Source organism: Pygocentrus nattereri, chromosome 8 (genome assembly GCF_015220715.1).
Source record: "Pygocentrus nattereri isolate fPygNat1 chromosome 8, fPygNat1.pri, whole genome shotgun sequence".
In the NCBI taxonomy this organism is placed as follows: domain Eukaryota; kingdom Metazoa; phylum Chordata; class Actinopteri; order Characiformes; family Serrasalmidae; genus Pygocentrus; species Pygocentrus nattereri.
The window spans coordinates 6,458,466-6,484,114 of NC_051218.1; the positions used below are offsets into that span (position 1 = coordinate 6,458,466).

The following is a 25,649-nucleotide window of genomic DNA, read 5'->3' on the forward strand; positions in this document are numbered from 1 at the left end:
TTTCTGTGCGGTTGAAAATACTTAAATCAATAAATAATATATGATGCAATTCAATAAATATAATGCAATATTATGTAATATAATATGTCACATTATAATATAAGAAACCACCTTTCTTTTTTGCTGAAAGCGAAACCCCGCCCCCTCTGAGCGACGATTGGCTTCACGTTAAAATCTCCGCTCTCCTATTGGGCATTCCCCTTATTAACATAACGCTCCTCTGACGCTGATTGGTCAAAGCCCATGCCACTCACGTTTCAACGGCGCTGCCCCCTGTTTTTGGCCATAAAGGCTCCACATTTCTGTTTTCCTTCAGTTTGCTCGGGCTGGAGGTGCCGGACAAGAGTCGAGTTAAAGCCGAGATCGTCGATTTAAAGCACGGGAATAAAATTATGATCCCTTCGTAGCGACGTGCTGGAATTTGTCCGTAATTCTGTAAGTACGGCACATTTCTTTGAGGTAAATCTCGCCGCCACTTTGTCGAGCCTTCACAAAGCTGAAGTCAAAATTTTCCCGGTCCACCTTAAATGGTGCAGCAGTTACAACTGAGGCTAGAGGCGGCAGAGTGTAACCGCTGGACCTTTTAAGGTGGAACGGGAAATTCGTACAAGAAGACTGCGAATGGGACGCTGACTGGGGCGCCAGATCCAGAAGGTAGCCGCCGTACCGTTTAAGGTGGAACGGGGAAGTTCGAACAAGACGCTTGCGAATGAGAAGCTGACCGAGTCGGTGGCACGTAACGTTAAGTGCTGCAGCATTTAAGGTGGAATGGCAGAATTGGCACAAGAAAGAAGCTGGCGAGTAGGGAGCCGCCAGAATGGAATCGCTGTACTATTTAAGGTGGAACGGGGGAATTCAAGCCGACTTCATCGGGACTTCGGTGTTTTTCGGAGGGGGAACTTAACAAAATAGTGTTAAATGTGCGTTTTGTTTTATCGTGTCCTTAAGTTATTCGTCCCACGTTTGCTCGAGTACTTTTAATTGGATTATTAAAGACAGAACTTAGGAAAAAGCCAAGTTTTCAGTCATGTTTCTGGTGCAGTTTGGGGCTAGCAGCGTTAGCCACTCTGACTAATCCAGCTGAAAACCTGCACAGCCGGTCAGGGGAAAGTTGGGGAAGCTTTTATTGAATTAAATAACTTTTTTCTGCTTATTAATATCACAAACCTCTCAGCTGAACGCAGCAGCTCGGCTTCATAGCTCGTTTTCGACGTTAGCTGGATGGCTAAGCTAGTGGTGATGCTCGATGCGGCTCTACAAGTGAGCGCGAGCTCTGTGAACCATTAATATCATGTATTAGTCGTTTGTTTACCTAATATTTAATTATTATTACCTAATTATTGCGTTCCTCGCAGCACCACATAGCGACATACATCTGCACTGTATGGAAACAACCGACGGAAAACATACAGTCAGTAAGTTAGTCATAATAATGAGAGTTTTCTGTGTTTGTGACTTAATATCTCATATTTTGACTTGCTATCTCATAATAACGAGATCCTGTTTTATAATAACGACTTACTATGTAATAAGTACGACTTACAATCTCATAATTACGACTTACTGTCTCAATGCAGGCTTGCTGTCGCGTAATAATGAGTCTCTTAATGATGACTCAATATCTCGTTACCATCACTTACTATCTCAAACTAATGAGACAGTTTTCTCATCATTGAGAGATTGTAAGCCATAATTATGATACATTAAGACATATTTGGGATGCAAAGCAGGGTTTCATTAATGAGGTAGCAAGTCAAAATTATGAGATCCTGAGTCATAATTATGAGATGTTATTATGAGATAGTATCTCGGTTTTAACTTGCTCCCTCATACCTCAAAATTATGATTTAAAATGTCATTTTTGACTGGCTGTACTTTGACTTGCTATCTCAAAACAATGAGATCATAACTCATAGTAATGAGTTTCTCTTAATTATGACTGAGTATCTCATAATAATTACTTACTATCTGATAACAATGAGACAATTTTCTTGTATTTCTGAGATTGTGAGTCATAATTACAAGCTATTAAGACATAACTGAGATGCAAAGTAGGATCTCATTATTGTGAGATAGCAAGTCGAACTTAATAGAAGTAAGTCATAATTATGACAGTCATATAAGGTTTTAAGTCATTATCATAAGATACTAAGACAAAATGATGAGATGTTTCACAATTATGAGGTGATATTATTTTGAGAGCACCTCAATTTAACTTGATATCTCCTGATATCAATCAGTGAGTCATAATTATGATATAGTAAGTCATTATAATTATACATTGTCATAATTATTAAGTCATTATCATAAGATACCAAGACAGTTTTGACTTGCTATCTCATAATATCATTTAAATTATGACTCAGTGAGTCATAATTATGACATAGTAAGTCATTATAATTAGATGTTGAGTCATAATTATTAGGTAATAAGTCATTATTATGAGTCACTATGACACAGTTATGAGATACTGACTCATAATTGAGGTGATTATTGTTATGAGATCTCAGCTTTGACTTGCTATCTCGTAATAACAAGTTTCTCTCAATTATGACAGAATATCTCATAATTACTTACTAATTATGAGAAGTTAAGTCATAATTATGACAGTCATATAAGGTTTTACGTCATTATCATAAGATACTAAGACAAAATGATTTTTCACAATTATGAGGTGACATTATTTTGAGATAGCATCTCAATTTAACTTGATCTCTCCTGATATCACTCAGTGAGTCATAATTATGACATAGTAAGTCGTTATAATTATACTTTGTCATAATTATTAGGTATTAAGTCATTATCATAAGATACCAAATCATAATTTTGAGATACCGAGTCATAATTATGAGGTGATATTATAATGCAATCTCAGTTTTGACTTGTTATCTCATAATATCATCTTAATTAGGACTCAATGAGTCATAATTATGACATAGTAAGTCATTATAATTATACGTTGAGGCATAATTATTAGGTGTTAAGTCATTATCATAAGATACCAAATCACAATTTTAAGATACCGAGTCATAATTATGAGGTGATATTATAATGCAATCTCAGTTTTGACTTGTTATCTCATAATATCATCTTAATTATGACTCAATGAGTGATGATTATGACATAGTAAGTCATTATAATTATACGTTTAGGCATAATTATTAGGTGTTAAGTCATTAAGAAATAATTATGAAGTGATTATTATGAGATCTCAGATTTGACTTCCCATCTCATAATAACAAGTTTCTCTTAATTATGGTGAAACATCTCAATTACTTACTATCTCATAACAATGAGACACTGTTCTCGTAATTGAGATATTAAAGCATAACTGAATGGTAAATTATTGAGATACAAAATCATGAGATAGGATCTCATAATTATGAGAAGGTAAGTCATAGTTATGACATAGTAAGTCATATTGGGTTTTAAGTCATTATCATGAGATACCAAGACAAAATTATGAGGTATTGTTTCACAATTATTAGGTGATATTATTATGAGAGCATCTCAATTTTGGCTTATCTCCTGATATCACTCAGTGAGTCATAATTATGACCTAGTAAGTCATTATATGCTAAGTCATAATTATTAGGTTTTAAGTCATTAACATAATTATGAGGTGATTATAATTATGAGATCTCTTTGACTTCCTATCTCATAATAACGGGTTTGTCTTAATTATGATGGAATATCTCATAATAATTACTTACTATCTCATCATAACGAGTTTGAGATGACACTTTTCTCATAATATTCTCGTAAAATTATGAGATATTGTTTCACAATTATGAGGTGATATTATTATGAGGGTCTGTAGGAATCATCCACAGGAAAGGTCTGGTGGTTTCCACACAGCCAAGGTGAAGAGGTCTCATTTTCTTGGTTCTCATCCGCTCCATAAGGAGTGATGGCTAATTATCTGCTTCTGCCAACAAAAGCATTACTGCTCACTAAGCTGCTTATACATGTGCAATTACACAGTGAGGAAACAGCACATTGTCTGATTCAACGCTAGACTAGCAGTGTGTTGGCCATTTGGGCATTGGGCTTTATCACACAACCGTTGCCGTCCAGTCTGAAATGCTCACTGTTGGGAGTTTAATTGGGAAACGGATAAATATACATCTCAACCAAGGTTGGAAGGAATTTATTACGGCACTGATAACAGAAGCGCAGCTTAGTATGGGGTTAAATGAGCATCACAAGAACCTGAATTCTCGATTCTCAACCTGAATTCAGAGGTCTGGACCTGAATTTGTTATGCGGACACTGCTTTTTCAGGACGAGAAATTCAGGTCAATCACAAATTCAGGTTCGGTGTCAGAAATTCAGGTTCAGAATCATGAATTCAGGTTCTGGCGAGACTGATTTAACTCTATAGGTTAGGCACTATACAGTGGTGTGTATATTAATATCTGCACCTACTTTTAACCTCTTGATCTTTGGGCGTGTTACTCATTTATTAATTGTAAAAGGGAATTCCACGGATTTTTCAGAATTTCTTAATAACGTAATGTAGTCTGGTGTGAAATGCCCTGTCCTAGAGAGACCAGGGCTGTGAATCGTTCACATTGGTGATGATAGGAACCAGACGTCCACATCTGAAAGCTCTAGAAGGTTGCTACGTTAGATGGCTATGAATTCACTGCCTGATGTCTGAGACATTGTGTTACGATAGTTGTGAGAAGATTCTAGACTAAAGCCCTATTCGGACTGGATTAGTTTTCTATGGGGAAGGTGGGTGATGCCAGTTTATCTCAGGACATCTGTAATGTTTATGTGTAATTAACACAGGATATTAAACCTCAGTATAAATGATGGGAGCAGGTACTTGATTTATGCACCACCTTCACTTCAGAAAAGATGTTAAAATGTTTTATTTAGCTGTTATTTTAAGATACGATTATTAGTCCATCAGTGGGGAAATTCAGTGCTACAGCAGCAAAGGGAGAGGAAGACAACAGAAAAGAAGTATAAAGAAGAGAATCAACAGAGTAATTAAACGTATTAATTACAAGGTTACAGTTGGTTACTTATTATTGTACAGACAATATTCACCGATCAGACATAACATTCTGACCACCTCCTTGTTTCTACGCTCATTGTGCATTTTATCAGCTCCACTTACTGTATAGCTGCACTTTGTAGTTCTACAGTTACAGACTGTAGTCCATCTGTTTCTCTGATACTCTGTTACCCCCCTTTCACCCTGTTCTTCAGTGGTCAGGACCCCCATGGACTCTGGTTCGAGTGGATCAGACACAGCAGTGCTGCTGGAGTTTTTAAACACTGTGTCCACTCACTGTCCACTCTATTAGACACTCCTACCTTGTCGGTCCACCTTGTAGATGTAAAGTCAGAGACGACAGCTCATCTGCTGCTGCACAGTTTGTGTTGGTCATCCTCTAGTACTTCATCAGTGGTCACAGGACGCTGTTGGCTGGATATTTTTGGTTGGTGGACTATTCTCAGTCCAGCAGCGACACTGATGTTTAAAAACTCCAGCAGCACCGCTGTGTCTGATCCACTCATACCAGCACAACACACACTAACACTCCACCACCATATCAGTGCTGAGAATGATTCAACACCCAAATAGTACCTGCTCTGTGAGGGGCCATGGGGGTCCTGACCACTGAAGAACAGGGTGAAAGGGGGTAACAGAGTATCAGAGAAACAGATGGACTACAGTCTGTAACTGTAGAACTACAAAGTGCAGCTATACAGTAAGTGGAGCTGATCAAATGGACAATGAGTGTAGAAACAAGGAGGTGGTCAGAATGTTATGCCTGATCGGTGTATATCTACGCTCTATATTTCTAAACCCATTCATGGTGGAGGGATACATGCAGAGGCAAATAGTCCCCAAAGAAAACGTATAATTTCATATTTATCACTGTTTTCCATGATCAGCATTCCATATAATCTCAGAAGACTTGTGTAGGTTCACTGGTGGTTTTGGATCTCTTGGGCTCTTTGTGGTGCTGTATAAAGCCCTTTTCAAAACCCATCTACAGCACATTCTCCACCAGTCTGAAGAAACTTTTCACCATGCAGAGACCCATGGTTCTGTGAGTGTTCGTCGTTCTATATGGAACCATTTGCTTTGCTAAAGAACCCTTTAAGACCTAAGCATTTTGAGTGTGTATTCTCAGGTTATAGAAGTGCGTGATAAAACTTTGTGGGTCCTGGCCATTTAAGAGGTTAAAAAGGTCCGTTATGTTGGATCGGTGCATCACTAGGCTGCTGTCGTCGCTGTTGTTCGGTCTAGAATAACCGTACTGGACGCAGCACGGCTTACCAGCTTGTTTCGCAGCCTACAATGTTGTGTCTGCGGCCCTAACTTGCACAGTGAGACTCGTCTTTGCCAAAACGTCTCTTGTGTCGCTCTGTCTCTCCCTGGCGCTCTTTTAGAGCGGATCGGTTTCGTCCATTGTGATGCCAACAGCTCGGTCTCACAGGCGTCGGCCTTGCACCGTTTCGCCACCCGGTTCTGTCCCTTTTTTCTGAGCTGAAAGAGGTTCTTCAGCGTTCAGACAGACTGCCAGCCAGCTGGTGATCCATTGAACGTTGTAAACACAGAAAGGTTGCCAGCTTTTGACTCTGGCTTGGAGAAGAAAAGTGCCTCTCTCCCCTCCCTCTCTCCCTCCCTCTCTCCCTCCTTCCTCCGCAGCTGAAGTGGAGAAGCTCTGGAATACCAACGCTCCGAGTGAAAAGAACCTGGAAGGGCTATCAGTCAGAGGAGAAGAGATGTCGACAAAGGCAGGACGTTCAGCGGAAGGAGGACCTTTGTGCCGCCATTCCTCGGTGGCGTTGTGGTTAAAAGGTGTCATTCATGCCGACGGCGACGTGCGCACAGATAGACCGGTTGTTCGCATTCAGTGATTCAGCAACTTTGGCATTGGCGGCACTGTTGTTGAGTGATGGTTGCCGTGGGCGATGGGATGAACAGCGGAGAAACTCTGTTTTTTTTTTATCGGCCCGTGAAAAACTGTCACACTGCCATTTTATTCCCCGCTGTCTCATTTTACAGCAGGAATGCACTCAAGCGCCTTTAGGGACACTTTCAGTCCCCTAAAGAACCTTTCAGTGGATGCTTTTTAAAGAAATGCATGAGTTTTTCCTAGAACCATATGTCCCAACTTTCAGTGGATGCATCTTTAAGGAAAGCAGTGTTTTTCCTAGAACCGTATGTCCCAACTTTCAGTGGATGCGTCTTTAAGGAAATCAGTGTTTTTCCTAGAACCGTATGTCCCAACTTTCAGTGGATGCGTCTTTAAGGAAAGCAGTGTTTTTCCTAGAACCGTATGTCCCAACTTTCAATGGATGCTTCTTTAAAGAACCTTTTTATAACTTATATATGAGTGTAAAGGTTCTATATCAGAAGTTTTTTTAGAAACATATATCCCACCTTTAACAGGTTCTTTTAAAGAACCATGTTTTATAAGCGAATTTCTACAAACTTTCTACACAGTTCAGTGTGTGATGTGATCAGAGATTCACAGAGATTTAGTGTGAAATGGTTCAAATGTCTTTACAGTGGTGGTGATAGGAACCAGGCGTCGCCATGACTACAACACAGATATAGACATTTTTTTTACCATCTAGAACCACCAGAGAACCTACATGAGTCTTCTGAGTTTAAATAGAATGTCTGGAATAATAAATTTTCTTTGGGGACTATGTTGCCGCACAGCACCCTGCATGTATCCCTCCACCATGAATGGAGTTTAAGGCCAAAATCTTCTCAAACTGATCATAAATCCGTGTCACAGTCATCAGGCAGTGAATTCATAACCATTTCATGTAGGTTCCTATCATCACCGCTGTAAACAGTTCTGACTCGGTAAGTTTATCTAGAACAGAGCATTTCATACCAAACCACTCTGAACCATTCTGTTTATATCTCAAACATTTAATTATGCAGACAATGTAAAAAAAGATCACTGGAATTCCTCATTAATTCTCCTGAACCATCAAAGAGCAACGTCTGAGCAATAAAGTATTCCTCTTATGAGCTGGAAAGTATATATGTTTATGTGTGGGAATACTAATGTCCATACTAAAGGAAGTTACCATCACTGTGTGTTTACATGCAAAGATTTTTGCCAGTCTAACTGAATACATTCCGATTGCAGATTCAGACTGAGGTATTTATTCTCATTCTACTCAACAACCTGATGGAAATTTCTGTTTACATGCCCACTACAAGTAATGCGATCCAAATTGATGCGTATCCGTGGAGAACCACTTAGAGTAAACGTTACCATGACAGCGAGCATCACATGAGTCCAGTCAGAGTGAGATGAGCAGCAGTGAGCAGTGCTTGCATTTTTAACTGCTTTAAAATGACGTCAGACCCAGAAAACGTCCTTCACATGTCCTTATTAAAGAATGCAGAGAGGAAGACGTCGTGTTCTGAGACACATAAGCTGGACGTCCATCCCACTGCCGTCTTTTAAAGATCAGAGCATAAACTTCGTCTCCTCTGCAGACCAGTTTCTGCTCCGCCGTGTTGAACGGTATAAACTTTCACTAAGACACGACGCACATGCAGAACGGACTTTTAACTTTCCGATAGGGAACGTAATCAGATACAGGCGTTTACACGGATATTATTCTTTTGTTTAACGGATTATTTACAGGATTTCTCACCTCGATCAGTCGGATAGAAACTGTTTTCCGAATGGCCTCAATCGGACTAGACTTCTGATTGAAGTGTTTACATGGACATATTCTGTTTTAAACACCAGTTGGTTCCGGCTGCACAAGCTGATTGGTTGAGAAGTGTTCCAGCTGTGCTGTTATTTCGTTTTCCATAACCTTGTGACACTCCACTGAGATGCTGTTGCTAAGCAACAACTTTGATAGGAGCTGTTCAAGTTATATTTCTGTTTGCGCACAAACAGAAAATGGATACTTTTAAAATCACATTTGACCGACAGCCGAGTTGGTCAGGCCTTGAAGATGAGACAATACTAAATTTGGTCTGTGTGGAGCTGGAGAACGAACTGCCGGCTGAGCAGCGAGTGGGCGGAGCTCGTTACTCTGACGTAGCAGCAAGCTGCTTGTTAAGGAGCTATAATGTTTTAACTGAACATTAAAACATATTAAACGCCGCGTTCACGGCCAGTTTATTAATTTCTTACTGTATTTATTTATTTAACTGTTGTATTGAAGCAGTAGAACACTGGAGGAGTGTGTTATCACCAATAACATCATCTACGGTGACCAAATCACAGCCGTGATGCTATTTTGCAGTAACACACTCCCTCTCAGGTTCTACTGCTTAAATATATGAGCTACTAGTCAGATTATTTACAGATTATCAGGCTGCATGTAAACGTGGCTACAGAGAGGTGTTATTGCGGTAACACAGTCATCAGACACAGGCCTAATTTCACCAGACACACATTTGGTGGCCTTCAAGCTTAAGCCGAAGCATAGACTAAACGGGCTTTTTAACGGTGATATTGCACTGATATTGCAGTTTAGTCTAAGACTAGGCTTAAACCATGGCCACAAACCTGCATCACAGTTTTTTGGGGAGGGATGTGGATTAAAATCTCACGTCGCTGTTTCTGTGCCACTCTTCTGTCCCTCTGCTGTCGTGTAGAGGAGCTCTCTCTCAGCCTGGCCTGCAGAGGGGGTGTGTTTTGGGACCGATGCAGACCCCACCTCAGATCTTCTCTGTCAGTGCCTGCGCGTGGGTCAGCAGATTCTGTCACTGTAAGTGTTTTCTGGACACGTGCTCACTACCACACTGAGAAGAATGCATTGAATTCAAATGTATACATGATTTCCACATGAGTTAAACGCAGGGTGATTCAAAAAGATTAATGTGTGGAACCAACGACGAACGCTCTGAGCTGTTGGAGGTTCACTGCCCATGGAAATTGCATTGCACGGTTATTACGGATTCACTTTTATGGAAGTGGAGAATGCAGAACGCTTTCTACTCAGGGGTCTCATCTCTCAGACTGAAGGGAGCCCTCTTCCACTAACAGTCAGGAATGCTATCAACCCTTCTTTCAATTGGATTGTGGTTGGCTCCTTGGTGCCTCACAGGTGTAAAACATAGAAATTTGAAGCTTTGAAATCGGATGAATCTTTTCGAATCACCCTGTATATCTACTTACCGATACAGCCGATCAAGAGTTAATCAGCTGGAGCAGGTATTGCAGATTGTGTTTGGCACTAGACTCAGTAGGAAAGTAGGTAAAGACCAAGGCTAGAGTTGATGACCACTGTATTACACCAAGACAGTTACTGCAAAAAGTGCTTCTGGTGCATCCCACACGCCACCAGTGGCCATTCATTTTTGTCATAGGTCCACTGATCCAGCTTAGAGCCGTGGTTGCTGATGTGAATGATGACACGACTTCGGTGATCTTTGTATTTATCAGATTGTTAATGTTATATCGTTTTTATATCAAAATCATGCATAGCAAGAGCTGTGATTGGATTTTTTTTCTAATTTAACCTAGTAACACAACTTGTGATTATTTTATTTATTTATTTATTTTTTATGATACACAATGCATCACGATATTTATTTTTTCTGACATCTGATGAGTTTGAACGGACAAATTAGTCCCACACTTTAAAAATACTATCAACTATGAATCCACTTACTTGTATTCAACATTTCACACACCGTGTTGCACTCTTATGTGCGTGGGTATATTTCGGCTTCGTCTGACTTTTCCATCTGACTTTACGAGCCCAAATCGTAAAGCAAATTATTCAGTAACTGCATGAAATGAATGTATTTTTTTTAACAGAAATTGTTTTATGCTGTTTGTTTTTTTTACTGCTGAAAGTCAAAAGTCTTGGACGCTTTTTTTTAATAAAAAATAATTTTTACAGAGCAGATCGCTGAAGAGACGCCATCTGAGATCCAGTTTAGAGCTCAGATTGGTGGAAATACGGGTCGGCTTTCAGTAGAAAAAGTAGTTTGAATGAGTCTCTTCTCATTTGTACAGAAATATCACCTGAAATGTCTCGGCAGTGCAAAATTATGACGAATGTTGAGTTTGACTGATGTAGAAGTCGTATGAATTCTGATCTGGCTGTTTAGACTAACGCTGTTTACACTGCTCCAGTGCGTCGACACACTGCAACATATCCTTTTCATTTTCAATAGAAAGCGTTGGTTCCACTAAACATAGCCGTGCAGTGCATGATGGATCCAGCAGGTCGAGTCTGGGGTCTGGGGGATGCGGTGTGGTGAAAAAAGCTGAGCCAAACTGAGCCAAATCCGGACAATGCAACGCAGAAGATAGCTGGTGTATAAATATATACATACTAAATTTGGTTTTTGATTACAAAATCACATTTATGAATTAAAATTTGACTTGAGCAGAAATTTTGAGCAGGACGTGATTTAATTGGATGATGCAGGGAACGTCTTATTGTTATTCCCACGTGCGTCCAGAGTGCGTTCACATCTGTCGACGCGCCGGAGCAGCGTAAATGCATTGCCGCAGATCGGATACGTATCGGATTTCAGTACCACATACGAACACGTCTCAAATCAGAATTCCATCCATCCATCCATTTTCTAAGCCGCTTCTCCGTCAGGGTCGCGGGGTCAAATCAGAATTGAAAATGTCAAATTCTGTGTTTATCTGTTCACACTGACGCACAGACACACACCTGCATCACATATGAAGATGATCAGATTTGGACCATGAGAAAAAAAATCAAATGCAGTTTTTCATATTCATGTGGAAATAATGCACATATTTGACTCAACTAAACTCAATGCATCACTTTTTCAGTGGGCTGATTTATCCGTCCACCATCCCACATCAAGCCCCCTCCGACGCCCCCCTCTGCCCCCCTTCCTCCCCCAGCATTGCCTTGTGCATGGCTTTTCTGTGACCTGCTTTATTTTGTGGCTGACCTCCGGCATTGTTGTGCTTGTTAAAATGGCAGCGAGACCCACAGACCCCTGTTGATGTCTGCATGCATGCACCCCTTTGGATCATCACCCAAACGCTCCAAAAGCCGTCGATTAACGGCTCCAGCATGTATGCACGGCACAATGAGTCGCACCGGTTGCTGAGACATTAGCTTTTCTCTTTTGTTGTTTCCTTTCAGCCGATGGCGATATTGGCTCTGAGTTTGAGGCCCTGCTCAAGCGTCAGAGCATTTGCATTTTAAAAAACTGAACGGATGCCGAAGCATTTCATGCACAATTTGACTTGCAAATACTTTTCTAAAAAGCAGAGCTTCTCTCTGCTACGCAAAGCGGCGAAGTGGAACGCTGTATGTATCTAGACCACTAAGCAAGAAGAATAGCCTAACGTGTGCTCGTAGGCACTGACTCCGTAAGTAGGCTGCAGTTTGGACTACAAAAGCCTATGGAATTAGCTAATGTGAGGCTGTTAAAAGGATCAGAAAGGCGTTCAGTGATCCGTCGCGGGCTTTTAAAGTGTTATTTTGCAGATGCTCATCAGTATGGGCTTCCTACAGCGCAGTTTAAGCTATGTTTGTTAAACACTGCGTGGATCAATGAGTCAGAGCTTGGCAGACATTCTGGTCTCATTTTACTCTTAAATTTAATAGTCTCAGCCAACACACCACATATGAATTATGGAGTGTGAGTTGATTAATTTAACTCTTAATTTGTTGTTGGCTGGCTAAAGTATGACTATAAAAAGAGACCCTGATATCAGCAAAGCCCTCAAAGAAATGTGCCATATCACTGTGAAATAGTGACAAAGTAGAATTACGTTTTGATGCTAAAACAGTGATTTTTAATTTGTTTAGGGGCGGGCGATAAAACATCGATACAAAATCGTGATACTTTTTGTATGATCATACACTAATCAGGCATAACAGCATCTCCGTTTTATCAGCTCCACTTACTATATAGGTGATCTTTGTAGTTCTACAGTTACAGACTGTAGTCCATCTGTTTCTCTGATACTTTGTTAGCCCCCTTTTACCCTGTTCTTCAGTGGTCAAGACCCCTATGGACCCTCTGAGTGGATCAGACACAGCAGTGCTGCTGGAGTTTTTAAACACTGTGTCCACTCACTGTCCACTCTATTTGACACTCTTACCTTGTCGGTCCACCTTGTAGACGTAAAGTCAGAGTCGATAGCTCATCTGCTGCTGCATTCCACGCTTTGCATTGCACTTGGTGATGTATGGCTTGGATGGAGCTGCTCGGCCATGGAAACCCATTCCATAAAGCTCTCTGTGCTGTTCTTGAGCTGATCTGAAGGCCACATGAAGTTTGGAGGTCTGTAGCGATTGACTCTGCAGAAAGTTGGCGACCACTTCGTGGCTGAGTCGCTGTCATTCCCAATCGCTTCCACTTTGTTATAATACCACTTCCAGTTGACTGGAAGTGATTGGAACACCTACATTCAATGATTTTGATGAGTGACTGAATACTTTTGGAAATATAGTGTATATATTAAGTGGAGTTGATAAAATGGACAATGAGCGTAGAAGCAAGGAGATGGTCATAATGTTATGCCTGATTGTGGTATCAATGTGTTTATTTTTGCTGAGATTTGAAGTTTTAGAATTAATCAGATTTAATAAAATGCTATTAAAATCAACGAACACAGTAAAGTTTTACACACGGTGTTGTGGTAACTCCAATTAACATGCACAGTGATATCAGAATCATATTGGTTTTGGCAGACATTTGCTTAAAACTTATCAACAATGATAAGATGATAAGATTTGGCCAATATTTCAGACTAAAATATGACGTAATGAGTAGTGCCTTCAGATGCGCTAAAATATCTGCACTTTATCAGATGTACTGCATCAGTAACTCTTTACAAATGTGATTAGATTAAGAGACCCTTATTAGACCCACAACGGGGAAATTTCACCTCCGGATTTGACCCATCCGTGAAGTAAAACACCACATGCACACTAGTGAGCACATTACACACTAGGGGGCAGTGAACACCCTTGTGCGGAATGGTAGGCAGCCCTATCCCCGGCACCCAGGGAGCAGTTGGGGGTTAGATGTCTTGCTCAAGGACACCTCAGTCATGGACTGTCAGCTCAAGGGATCAAACTGGTGACCTTCCGGTCACAATACTGGTTCCCTAAACTCCAGCCCACGACCCCCCCCCTACATTGCAGATCCAGGTGGATTTTATGTTCTGTAAATGTAATGTGGCCCACAATTCCTGTATTCTTTCATTTCTAAAATCCAATTAAATTGGATCAATTATTCTCCTATTTTAAGGTTTTTAATTAAACATGCTTGGAAAAAGCCTCTTATGGCATTATGTCATTTATCATGATATTATAAACTATTCTCATATTGCCCACCATGAGCTTTAATTCTCTTCAGTTAATAACATTAATTAATGAGAAACAGTAGTTTGAGTTGTTATTGTTTTGTTGTGGGTTGTTTTGTTTGTTCTTTCTGTCACTTTGCTCTACGTTACTATATACAACCGAGCTGTGGATAATTATTACTCAATAATACTCTCTATATAATCAGCTAACATGTACCTTTTATCCTTTTCTCCAGTTCGAGATATTGGCACAGCTGAATCCTTGGAGGTGCCAGAAAAAATGTCAGTCAGCGTCCATGAAAACCGCAAGTCAAGGACGAGCACAGGCTCCATGAACATCTCCCTCTTCCACAAGCCCTCGCATCCAGACAGCGTCCTCACGCACCTCAACACCCTTCGCAAACAATGCATGTTCACAGACGTGACGTTATGGGCTGGAGACCGCTCCTTCCCCTGCCACAGGGCGGTGTTGGCAGCGTGCAGCCGTTACTTCGAGGCAATGTTCAGTGGAGGCCTCCGTGAGAGTCTGGACAGTGACGTTAACTTCCGGGACAGTGTGCACCCAGAGGTTCTGGAGCTACTGCTGGACTTTGCATACTCCTCACGGGTTATCATTAACGAGGAGAATGCAGAATCGCTTCTCGAAGCCGGAGATATGCTACAGTTCCATGACATCCGTGATGCAGCGGCGGAGTTTCTCGAAAAGAACCTGCATTCATCCAACTGTTTGGGAATGATGCTGCTCTCCGACGCTCACCAGTGCAAGCGCCTCTATGAACTCTCATGGAGGATGTGCCTGGTCCACTTTGAAGCTGTGAGGGATACGGAGGACTTCTACGGCTTGTCTAAAGACAAGCTACTCGACCTTATCCTCAGTGATGAGCTGGAGATAGAGGACGAGCAGATAGTATTCAACGCGGTCATGCGCTGGGTCAAGTATGACTTAGACAGTCGCAGGGACTATCTTCCCGAGCTGCTCCGGGGTATCCGTCTTGCACTGTTGCCATCCGAGTGCCTCATCGAGGCTGTGGCTTGCGAGGAACTGGTCATGTCAGACAAGCGAAGCAGGCAGATAGTGGAAGAGGCCATTCAGTGCAAGAAGAAAATTCTCCAGAACGATGGAGTTGTCACCAGTCCTTGTGCCAGGCCACGCAAGGCTGGCCACACCTTGCTCATTCTTGGAGGCCAGACCTTCATGTGCGATAAGATCTACCAAGTGGATCATAAAGCGAAGGAAATCATTCCCAAGTCGGACTTGCCCAGTCCTAGAAAAGAGTTCAGTGCGTGTGCCATTGGCTGCAAGGTTTACGTGACTGGAGGGAGAGGCTCGGAAAACGGAGTCTCAAAAGATGTATGGATATATGATACAGTCCATGAGGAGTGGTCCAAAGGTGCCCCCATGTTAATTGCGCGGTTCGGTCATGGTTCAGCCGAATTGGAAAATTGCCTCTATGTTGTAGGAGGTCACACTGCAATAGCTGGCGTTTTCCCTGCTTCTCCTTCAGTGTCTCTAAAACAAGTGGAGCGGTACGACCCACTAACCAACAAATGGACCATGATGGCACCACTTCGAGATGGTGTCAGCAATGCAGCGGTTGTCAGTGCTAAGCTAAAGCTCTTTGTTTTTGGTGGGACTACCATCCACAGGGACAAGGCTTCCAAAGTACAGTGCTATGACCCTGTAGAGAACCGCTGGACCATAGCGGCGGAGTGCCCTCAGCCCTGGCGATATACCGCCGCAGCAGTCTTGGGCAGCCAGATTTTCATCATGGGTGGTGACACGGAGTTCACCGCTGCTTCCGCTTACCGCTTCGACTGTGAGACAAATCTATGGACGCGTGTAGGCGACATGACCTCTAAACGAATGAGCTGCCACGCTGTGGCCTCTGGGAACAAACTCTATGTGGTTGGTGGCTACTTTGGGACACAGCGGTGCAAAACGCTGGACTGCTACGATCCGACTTCGGACAGCTGGAACAGTATCACTACAGTGCCTTATTCACTGATTCCCACTGCGTTCGTTAGCACCTGGAAACATCTCCCTGCCTAGTAGCATTAGAACGAAGAGGATGGACATGAACTGGGTAAGATTTCTTCTTGATGTCCTTGGTTTAGGGGTTGGTTTCTCAGACAATGACTAAGCTAGTCCTGAACTACATTTCCCTTTGAAGAAAACCTCCATACAGAAAGCTGTGCAGGCCACAGTTCTTCAATCTACTGTTTAAATTCTGTGCTGGAAGGCCAGAGAAGCCTATGGCACTTGGCGGTTCATTGTGTTGTCCTCTAAGGCTACATTTACACAGCAGGCACAAGTGGCCCAAATCCGATCTTTTTCCTCATATGTGACACAGATTTGTCATTTGCGTGGCTGTGTGAACAAAAAATGCATGGAATCTGACATTTTCAATTCCGATCTGAGACGCTTTCATATGTGGTACTGAAATCCGATCCGTATCCGATCTGCAGCAATTCGACTCTGTCTGAACAGCCAGATCGGAATTCATGCAACTTTTACGTCAGTACAACTCGACGTTCGTCATAATTTCACGCTGCTGAGGCTCATAAACTTATGTTTCTGTACCAAAAAATAGAAGAAACTCATCGCAGCCGCTCCGTGTTTGAAGAGGTTTCGAACGAAACAGCCGAGCGCGGACGGAGGAGCCCAAGGCTGCAGCGCCAGAGAACAGTTTTTAAAGAGGACATGAACCAACGAAGTGGCTGTGGCTGAATAACGCGCCTCTTTTTATGGCGAACTTGAACACACTGTGTTGCTGTCAGTCATTGGAACTTAAATGGCTCCTGTGATGCTGAAAAAGATGAAACTGAAAGCTCCGGGAGCGAATTTGCGTTCTCTGGCCATCATGACTGTTTACCTCTGGACAAGCATGACACGTGAAGCGTTGTTCTTTGGCGCATGCGGGTCGGTTTCAGAGCTGATCTGTTCAGACTGATGTCACATACAGATCACATTTAAAACATAGCGTCAACAGCCAAATAATAAATTGTATTTGGGGAGAAAATCGGATTTGGGTCACTTTTACCTGCTGTGTAAACGTAGCCTAAAACACCTCGTGATGGTAAGCTGATGAATGGAATCAAATAAATAAACCCAACTGCAGAAGGCTGGGTTTCCCAAAACCAAGATCATTGTTAAATAGTAGAGGGACCATCTCTCTACCAGCTCATACCACAAGGCTTTTAGGAAACTGTGCCCAGGACAGTGGCTGTTCACTGTTGGGCACCCTGGTCCCAAGATAGCTATTTAGAAGTAGGAAATGGTCCCCTTTTTGTAAAAATATTGGCATACAGCGAAGCTGCAGTTCTAGCAATTTTATTAGGTAGGTAGTAACTGTTGCTTCTCAATTGCAGTCCATGGGGAGCCCATGCATTGCACATTTTTTTTGCATAGTTCTGCACTAACTCAGCTCATGGACGGCTTAATAATTAGCTGATGAGTTGAATCAGGTGTGCTGCAGCAGGCAAAATACACAACTGTAAACTGTGTAGTTTCTAAGAGTGGGAATGGGAACCACTGGTAAAAGTCAATTATTAAAGGGGACATTCACTTTTTTCGAACGTTTCCCTGTTATGACATGTTAACGATTGGTTAGGTATGAAATACTCCTTTCTAGAGAAACTTACTAAGTCTGAATTGTGATGATAGGAATCAGACATCCACCTCTAAAAGCTCCCTCACAGAAAGTTTTTACATTAAATAGTTATGAATTCACTGTCTGGTGTCTGAGACACTGTTTATGATAGGTGTGAGAAGCTTTTGTGGCACATATACGGCACTGGAAGTAGGGCTGATAGATTAGTTGTTTTCATATTAAAATCTCAATTTGAAAGCTGCAATTTTTATTATAGTCGACATGGATATGTAACCAACGTTACATTGAGCTTGTGAACCGCTTTTAGATGAATTTGACTAATCAGAAGCAAACAAACTGTGATGCCACAACCACAGGCAGATTGGTGCACTGTTTGAGCCTCAAGCCTTAAAAAGTATACGCTGATTTTCTTAGCCTCATAAAAAGGCCCATACATCAGGTTACAGAAAATTATTTATAGAAAACAATTGCAGTTTAAATTGAAATTGCAGTGCTGGTCCAAAAAATCACAATTAGATATTTTAGTCCTAATTGGAGTCTTTTATCTTAGCTGGAAAATGGCCCATACCTCAGTTTATAGAAAACAATCATAACTTGATCATAAATGGAAATCGCAAAACTGCTCAGAAAATCGCAATTAGATATTTTGCAAAATTGTTTAGTTCTAGTTGGAAGTCAAAATAGCCTCTGAAATTCACTGTTGGTTTTGGATAATAAATAAAAAGTTATTTGTGTTATAAAGTTCTCTACAATTTTACATCAGACCACTCAAAGAGTTTACAACCCAACCATTGAATTGTGCAGATTTGTTTGATGTTACACTGCATTCAAGTCATCTTTGCTTTCTGTTATCATATCCAGCTCTTACAAAGCGCAGTAAATTTATCCCAGCTTTGGAACTCAGCAGTCGGGGTCATATTGCTAAGTGAAGTCAGTTCTGTGCCAAGACCATAAATCATTTTAAATAAAGTTGCACTCACGCTCCGATGGTGCTGATAGCAAGTATGAATTTTTTAGTATTACATCAGAACAGCAGTCAAGCCAAGCAGCAGTAGCAGCACATCCCTGAGGATCAGGAGGTTTATTCCATCACATTATGTAGATCCCTCTTAAACGTGCAGGGATCAACGTGATGTTTGGGGCATAAATTCTTTAGACGTTATCTCGCAGCCAAGAGCTACTGAAGTCAGCTGGCTCTTGACATTACCACACCGAACACCGATTTCTGTCAAGATAACGGACTGCCAAACTGCTAAGCTCGTCTTAGCAGCTTCCTTTGAAGTGTGCAGCCAAGTGCTCGTGTCTTACTGAAGGTTCTATGGGTGACTGAGGGGAGAAATACCTGTGGAACCATCTGGATGCCTGACGGGAGGAAAGCAGGAACGTTGCAGGGTTCGGCATACCGCTGTGAGCAACAGCTGTGGCTCAAGGATCAGACTTGACGATCCCAGTCGTCTTGGCATCAGTACGGCAGGTTCTGCTGAGTGAGCTAGTGATCCACTTAAACATTGATTCGTGCTTTTGTCAGTCAATTGCCTGTCAACTGAAGGTGAACAGCAAACTAGTGCTAAGTCAATACAGCTACAGACTGCATTACTGCAGAGTTATAAACTCTGTGAGTTTATTCTCACTCTAGTGAACAATCTGATGGAAAATCTTTGTTTACATGCTTATTACAAGTAATCAGATCCAAAATTATACGCTTGCATAGAGATCCGCTTAGTGTAGACGTTACCGTGACAACTAGCATCACATGAGTCCAGTCAGAGTGAGATGAGCAGCAGTGAGCAGTGCTTGTGTTTTTAACTGCTTTATGACGATGTCAGACTCAGGAAAACGTCCTTCACATGTCCTTATTAAAGGAGGCCGAGAGGAAGACGTCGTGTTCTGAGACACATAAGCTGGACGTCTGTCCCACTGCCGTCTTTTAAAGATCAGAGCAGCCCAGTTTCTGCTCTGCCATGTTTCCACATTTTGTAGGTGCAGTGCAGCAGTGTATTCATGTGTAGGTGTCATATAAACAAATACATGTATTTACACACATTACATAAAGTGATATATGTATATTTTTGTAATTATTTTTAAATGGTAAGTGTTAATACTCTGTGGGCTGAGTAAAACAAGTAACTTCCAAGTTGGATCCCTGCCTTGCGACACTTCCCTTCTTCAAAGTCAGTGTGCAGTACATTGCTTAGTAAGCATTAAACGAACATCACAGAGTGTCATAATGTTTGCATGACCTCTTGCCCTCCTCTCAGCACGACATCAATATCAGCGTCTCTATGAGGCGGCAGGTCAGTTTTAGAGGCCGGTGCTCCTGCTGTGAGCTGCAGAGATTTTTGCTCCCATGAGACAAAGACTAATCAAGCCTAATATAATTTTCCTCCACTATCGCAGGTCTTTTGTTTCAGAGATAAAGTCCAGTCTCTGACTGAATTACACTGTCAGTGGATTTTAAGTGCTTACTGCTCAGGATTTAGACACAAATGGGTCGCGCAATATAGCGTTTGTTAATCGTTGACTATTGCAGTTTTGCAGTTCTGAACAGGTGGGATTTAAGCAACCTGATAAATGTAGGTAATTTTGTTAAGTGCAGGCAAGCCTTTAATCTTGTTTTGTCAAGATTTTTTCATTTTTAACCACATGGCACATTGCATCGTGTGGCAATAATAATCTTTCTTTATCGGGCAGCTGGAGTTGGGCATATAGCGATACTTTTCACTCTTAGGCAGGGCTGGGTGATAAAACGATAATGATAATAATTACACCAGCAGCACTGAGTGTAACATGAGTGTTACTGCAGTGCTGAGAATGAAGCAAGGTCATAATGTTATGCCTGCTCGGTGTAATTTGACCAAGGGTGGTCAAACTTTGGCAGATGACTGCACGGTTCACTTTGGCCAGTGTAAACATGTGTTTTAATGAGTTTAAGCAACTGTAAGCAGATTTTTCTGAATGGATGCCTGGCAAGACGCTCAGTTCCACAGGGTAAACACAATCAATTTTTGCCATATCTTGCAGCCAGAGTACTTTCCATGCTTCAGTAAAGTGGGCCTTTCCATTGTGAACCATACAGCGAAGACAGCGAGTGCTTGAACACGTTCTCCTCGGCGTCAGACTGGCTGTGCTGGGAAATCCAGGCCTCTTAACGCAGTGCCGCGAGAGCTTTTCCTGATCATGAGCAAATGATCACTTCTACGAGTAATAATTCACACTTCCCCTAGCAGCCAGTGACACAGCCAGCACCAGCACTGCGTTTCACAGTGAAGCAGGTGGCCCAGCAAAAGCTCGACTTTATAATTAGCCTCAGGGGGGCGCGGATTCGGAGCGTGTGGAGGGTGCTGTGCCAGGCCTGCTGACGGATGCTGGCAGTGGCGGGCGGCTCTCGGAACGCCCAGAGGAAGTGCAGAAACAGCAGCTGGGCTGTCTCCATCCCCTCTCACCGCCACCTGCCCACCCTATTTCCCTTCGGACATAAAAGAAAGTTTGCGATAAGATGTGAAGATTCTTCACTGTCATGCTTTTTCATAATTAGGACAAGCCAAATCTCTGGAGGTACCACCAGCCAACGAGGGCAAAGGCCTGAAGAAATTATCTGCGCAGTACATGAAACGATGCCCAGTACTCAACCACACAGAATAGCTGCAAATAAGCACTAGGTTCAACTGTTATTTGGTGGAATGACTAATCTATTACGCCTGCCTCGTTTCCTGCTGCAGTCATTCAAATTTCTGCCTGTGAGATTGTCAGCAGACTTGTTCAAATTCAGTTGCACCTTACATTGGCGGTCAGCAGTAGTAGCCGGTTAGGGGAGGAGCTGAGAAGAGACCCATCAATAAAAAATATTAGATGACAGTACTTCAAAATATATAGGCCTAATGACAGACAATATGCATCACAATATTTAGTTTATGTCTCATAAACGGAAACAGACAAAGTAGAACCTGTGGTGTCACGTAGGCCCAATCCCATTTCACCTCTCGCCCCTACCACTGAGCCCTTAGCCCTGTTTTCCACGTTCTCATCTGGGGTAAGGTGTCCCGATTCTTGTTGAGATAGAGGGGTGGGGTGAAGTGCTGGGGCTACATGACCCTCCAAACGAAGGTTTTTCAGAGACTCTAAAGATATGAGAAATAAAAACTGGTGAGACGGAGCCCAAGAGACCAAAGAAACAAACAAATGTGAGAATTTTCTTAGTTGATAATCACTGTTTTATCTTAGTTTAATGTTGTTTCAATGTATTACGCTATTGGTCTGCTAATGTCTCGGTAGCTTCATCCTCCTTTACAGTAAAATAAAGCTCTACTGATCGTTCAACACAGTTTAACAGTAAATGGTCTTAAACGCTGGAGTTAATGTAGAACTGCTGATTCACCCTTTAACCCTGAAAGACAGAAAATCTCGCATAATAACAAAACAGGAAAGATTTAAGACAAACATCGAAAATTGGAGATGAATGGACTTTTGTTTATAATGGATTTGTATTTATAATCACTCCAGCTGGTTTCCTGATATGTTTAATCTGCAACGAGAAACTGTCAAACATTAAAGTCGCGAGGCTGAAGTCGCTTCTCATTCGCCAGCTTCTTGTTCGAATTCTCCCGTTCCACCTTAAATGGGGCAGCAGTTACAGTCTGGTGCGTCAGGCGCCATTTAAGGTGGAACAGGAAAATTTGAACAAGAAGCTGGTGAATGAGAAGCGACTTCAGCTTCGTCAAAAGTCGAACATTGAGAGACATTTAACAATAAACTGTTCCACTTTTGATGAGATTTCCTGCTGGAGATGTGAGAAGAGGGTCTATAGCTGAGCTCTAAAGCGTAAAGCAGAGCAAAGTGAGTCTGCGTTTTCGTTTATATTATGTTTTTTAGTCTACACTAGGACATCAGCACGTACTGAGACAGATTTACAGCCAAGATGGTAAAATGGATGTAAAATGTGTCTCCCAGGGTGGTTAGATTTTTGTTGAAATGACAAAACGGATCTTCTTAACATTTGGGTTGTGACCAGGCCTAGAACCTCAGCACCAGCCAGTGTGGAGAAAACTCGGGCTGTGGCTCAGATAGCGATTTTCGGGTTGTGCTACCCAGAGCGTATTGAGCCTGTGACTCACGTGGGACTCAAACATGAGTCCTGAGTGTTGGGGTGCACCTCTGCACCGACTAGCCTGCGCTTTTAGCGGGTGCGCCCCGAGGGGCTGCGACAGCGATTCCTTATGTAACGGGACTCATGAAGGTGAATGCTGTAGACAGCTCTGCTCTTTGCCTTGGCTCTAAAAATACCTGTGACCCTCAGCGACGCAGTGCATCTCAGCACTCCTCATGAGGAAACAAAGAAGCAGAGTGAAAACAGGAGGCAGATGGAGCTCGGTGAACGATGCTTGCCTTGCCCCAGGCCTGGGAATCCTGTTTCATCACATTAATATTTTAACGGCTGCAGCAGCAGGCAAGAAGGGAAGCGCAGGAGGCTACCTGCCGGTTATCAAATTCTGCCTGCTTTTCAAACTCTCTTCTACGATGGTCTTATTTCTTTTAGGCCTGCTCTTCTTACGGTTACGGTTTGTCCTGAGAGAGTTGCTCCAGGTCTAATGAAGATCTAGCTGCCGTTACATTTCTAAAGCCTTCCTTTTTTGAGCAGGAGCTGCGGAAAGCTCAGCATTTGCCTGAACCAACCTCTTAGGTGCCTCTGACATCCATCAAGGGCTAAGGTTGAAGAGCTTATTTTGCTCTTATACCGTATTGTGCTGCACAAATGTTCAAAGAATTAACAGTTCTATACAATTTCGCTACCGTTCAAAAGTTTGGAAATGCCACATGCATACGAGGGTCCAATCCTAATACGACCCCTTTTCAAGGGTCACTTTACCTCATGGAACTGAGTTACAGGGCAGTGGTTGAGATCTTCCCTCTGAAACGGGACCCTCAAATAAAAAGAGCATCACTTCATTAACAGCTACTGGCGCTGCTCTGTAGGCGACCCGGCCCGTCTGCAGTGACAGCAGAGGAGGGGAGAGTTCAGCTCCTCACTGCTGGGCTTTAGTTACATTCAGGGATCATAAGCCTTCAAAGAGGGGGGCAATTATTTATTATCACCCACCCCTAATTCTTCAGTGATATGAAGCTGAGGTCAGATATTCTCCAGATTCTCATTCAAATTTTCATCGTTCCACCTTAAAAGGTGCAGCAGTTCTGATGCCTGAGGTGCCAGAATGTAACTGCTGCACCATTTAAGGCGGAATGGGAAATTTATCTAGCTAGATACTGAGACATCAGAAAACTACTAGTGATTTTTTATGCTTGTTATGAAGAAAAGCACCATAATACACTGAAATAACATTAAACTAAGATAAACTGATGGTTACTGTAATTTTTAAGAGAAAATTCTCATATTTCTGGGCTTCTTTGGTCTCTTGTTCTCCATCTGGCCTGTTTTTCTTTATTTCTCATTTATCTCTGTTTGGAGTCTCTGAAAAACCTGCATTTGGGGGGTGATGTAGCCCCAAAACTTCACCCCACCCCTCTATCTCAACAAGAATTGTGACACCCTACTCCTAGACGTAGGGCTAAGTGGTAGGGCCGAGGATTTTTTGTAAGCTGCAAAAATATAAGAATTATTAATGAGTTGTAGATGATCCCATAATAATTGGGAAAGCTGTATAACATTAAGAAATGAATGTACAATAAAATTAATGTCCTGAATGTCTCGTTTAAAAATATGATGGAGCAAATATGTATTCAGAATCATTTTGTGACAAATTACTATAAGTAGATAATTGCAGCTTATCTTTTGGTCATTCCCAAAATACTAAAAAAAAGAAAAAAACACCAGTTTGTGTTCAACATTTCAATTAATAGTTCATTAATAGTTCGACTAACAGCTCAATCAGAACAGAATACGTCCATGTCTGATTGAGGCCATTCGGAATATAGTTTCTATCCAACTGATCGAGGTGCCTAATTCTGTAAATAATCCGTTAAATAGAAGAATAATATCCATGTAAATTACTGTATCTGATTATCTGAAGTCCGTTCTGCATGTGCGTCGCGTCATAGTGTAAGTTTATACTGTTCAACACGGCGGAGCAGAGACTGGTCTGCAGAGGAGACGAAGCTTATGCTCTGGTCTTTAAAAGACGGCAGTGGGACGGACTCAGGGACTGACTTATTTATCTCAGAAGTCGACGTCTTCCTCTCGGCCTGCTTTAATAAGGACATGTGAAGGACGTTTTCCTGAGTCTGACATCATTTTAAAGCAGTTAAACACACAAGCACTGCTCACTGCTGCTCATCTCACTCTGGAGTCACGTGATGCTAGTTGTCATGGTAACATCTACACTAAGTTGCTCTACACATGCGCCTCAGTTTGGATCGGATTACTTGCAGGGAGCATGTAAACAGATTTTCATCAGATTGTTGAGTAGAGTGAGAATAAACATCTCAGTCTGAAACTGTAATCAGAATGTATTCAGTTCACTTGGATTGGCAGAAGTCTTTGCATGCAAACACAGACAATGCGCAAGTTATTGAATAAGCAGTGAGAGTTTTAATATCTGACAGTTTCACAAGAACGGTTCAGATATTCTTATATTTTTTTTTTTTTCATATGTGTGCCTCCCATTGCGTAACACCGTGCTCCTTTGGTCGGTGAACAAAAGCCCATCTCTATCTGCTACGCTAGACATTCATTCCTTCCCAGGGATCTTTTCTATGCCCATTTAATGGAGTCAGCAAGTGCCGGGCTCTGTAATTCTAGAGG

General features: G+C 42.0%; 1 protein-coding gene across 4 annotated transcripts in view; it reads left to right on the forward strand.

Moving 5' to 3' along the window:
• The first annotated feature begins 330 nt into the window (after positions 1–330).
• LOC108438527 (kelch-like protein 25) overlaps positions 331–25,649 on the forward strand; it is a 32,833-nt gene continuing 7,514 nt past the window's right edge. Inside the window, exons 1-4 of one of the 4 annotated variants that reach the window (XM_037540742.1) lie at positions 331–435; positions 1,356–1,415; positions 9,620–9,732; positions 14,522–16,369. In XM_037540742.1, the coding sequence (XP_037396639.1) occupies positions 9,669–9,732; positions 14,522–16,335 (1,878 nt within the window). In that variant the 5' untranslated portion in view covers positions 331–435; positions 1,356–1,415; positions 9,620–9,668 and the 3' untranslated portion in view covers positions 16,336–16,369. Of the gene's footprint in view, positions 436–1,355; positions 1,416–9,619; positions 9,733–14,055; positions 14,131–14,521; positions 16,370–25,649 lie in introns of those variants that run through there. The other 3 variants (XM_017716395.2, XM_017716396.2, XM_017716397.2) reach the window with 3 other exon arrangements.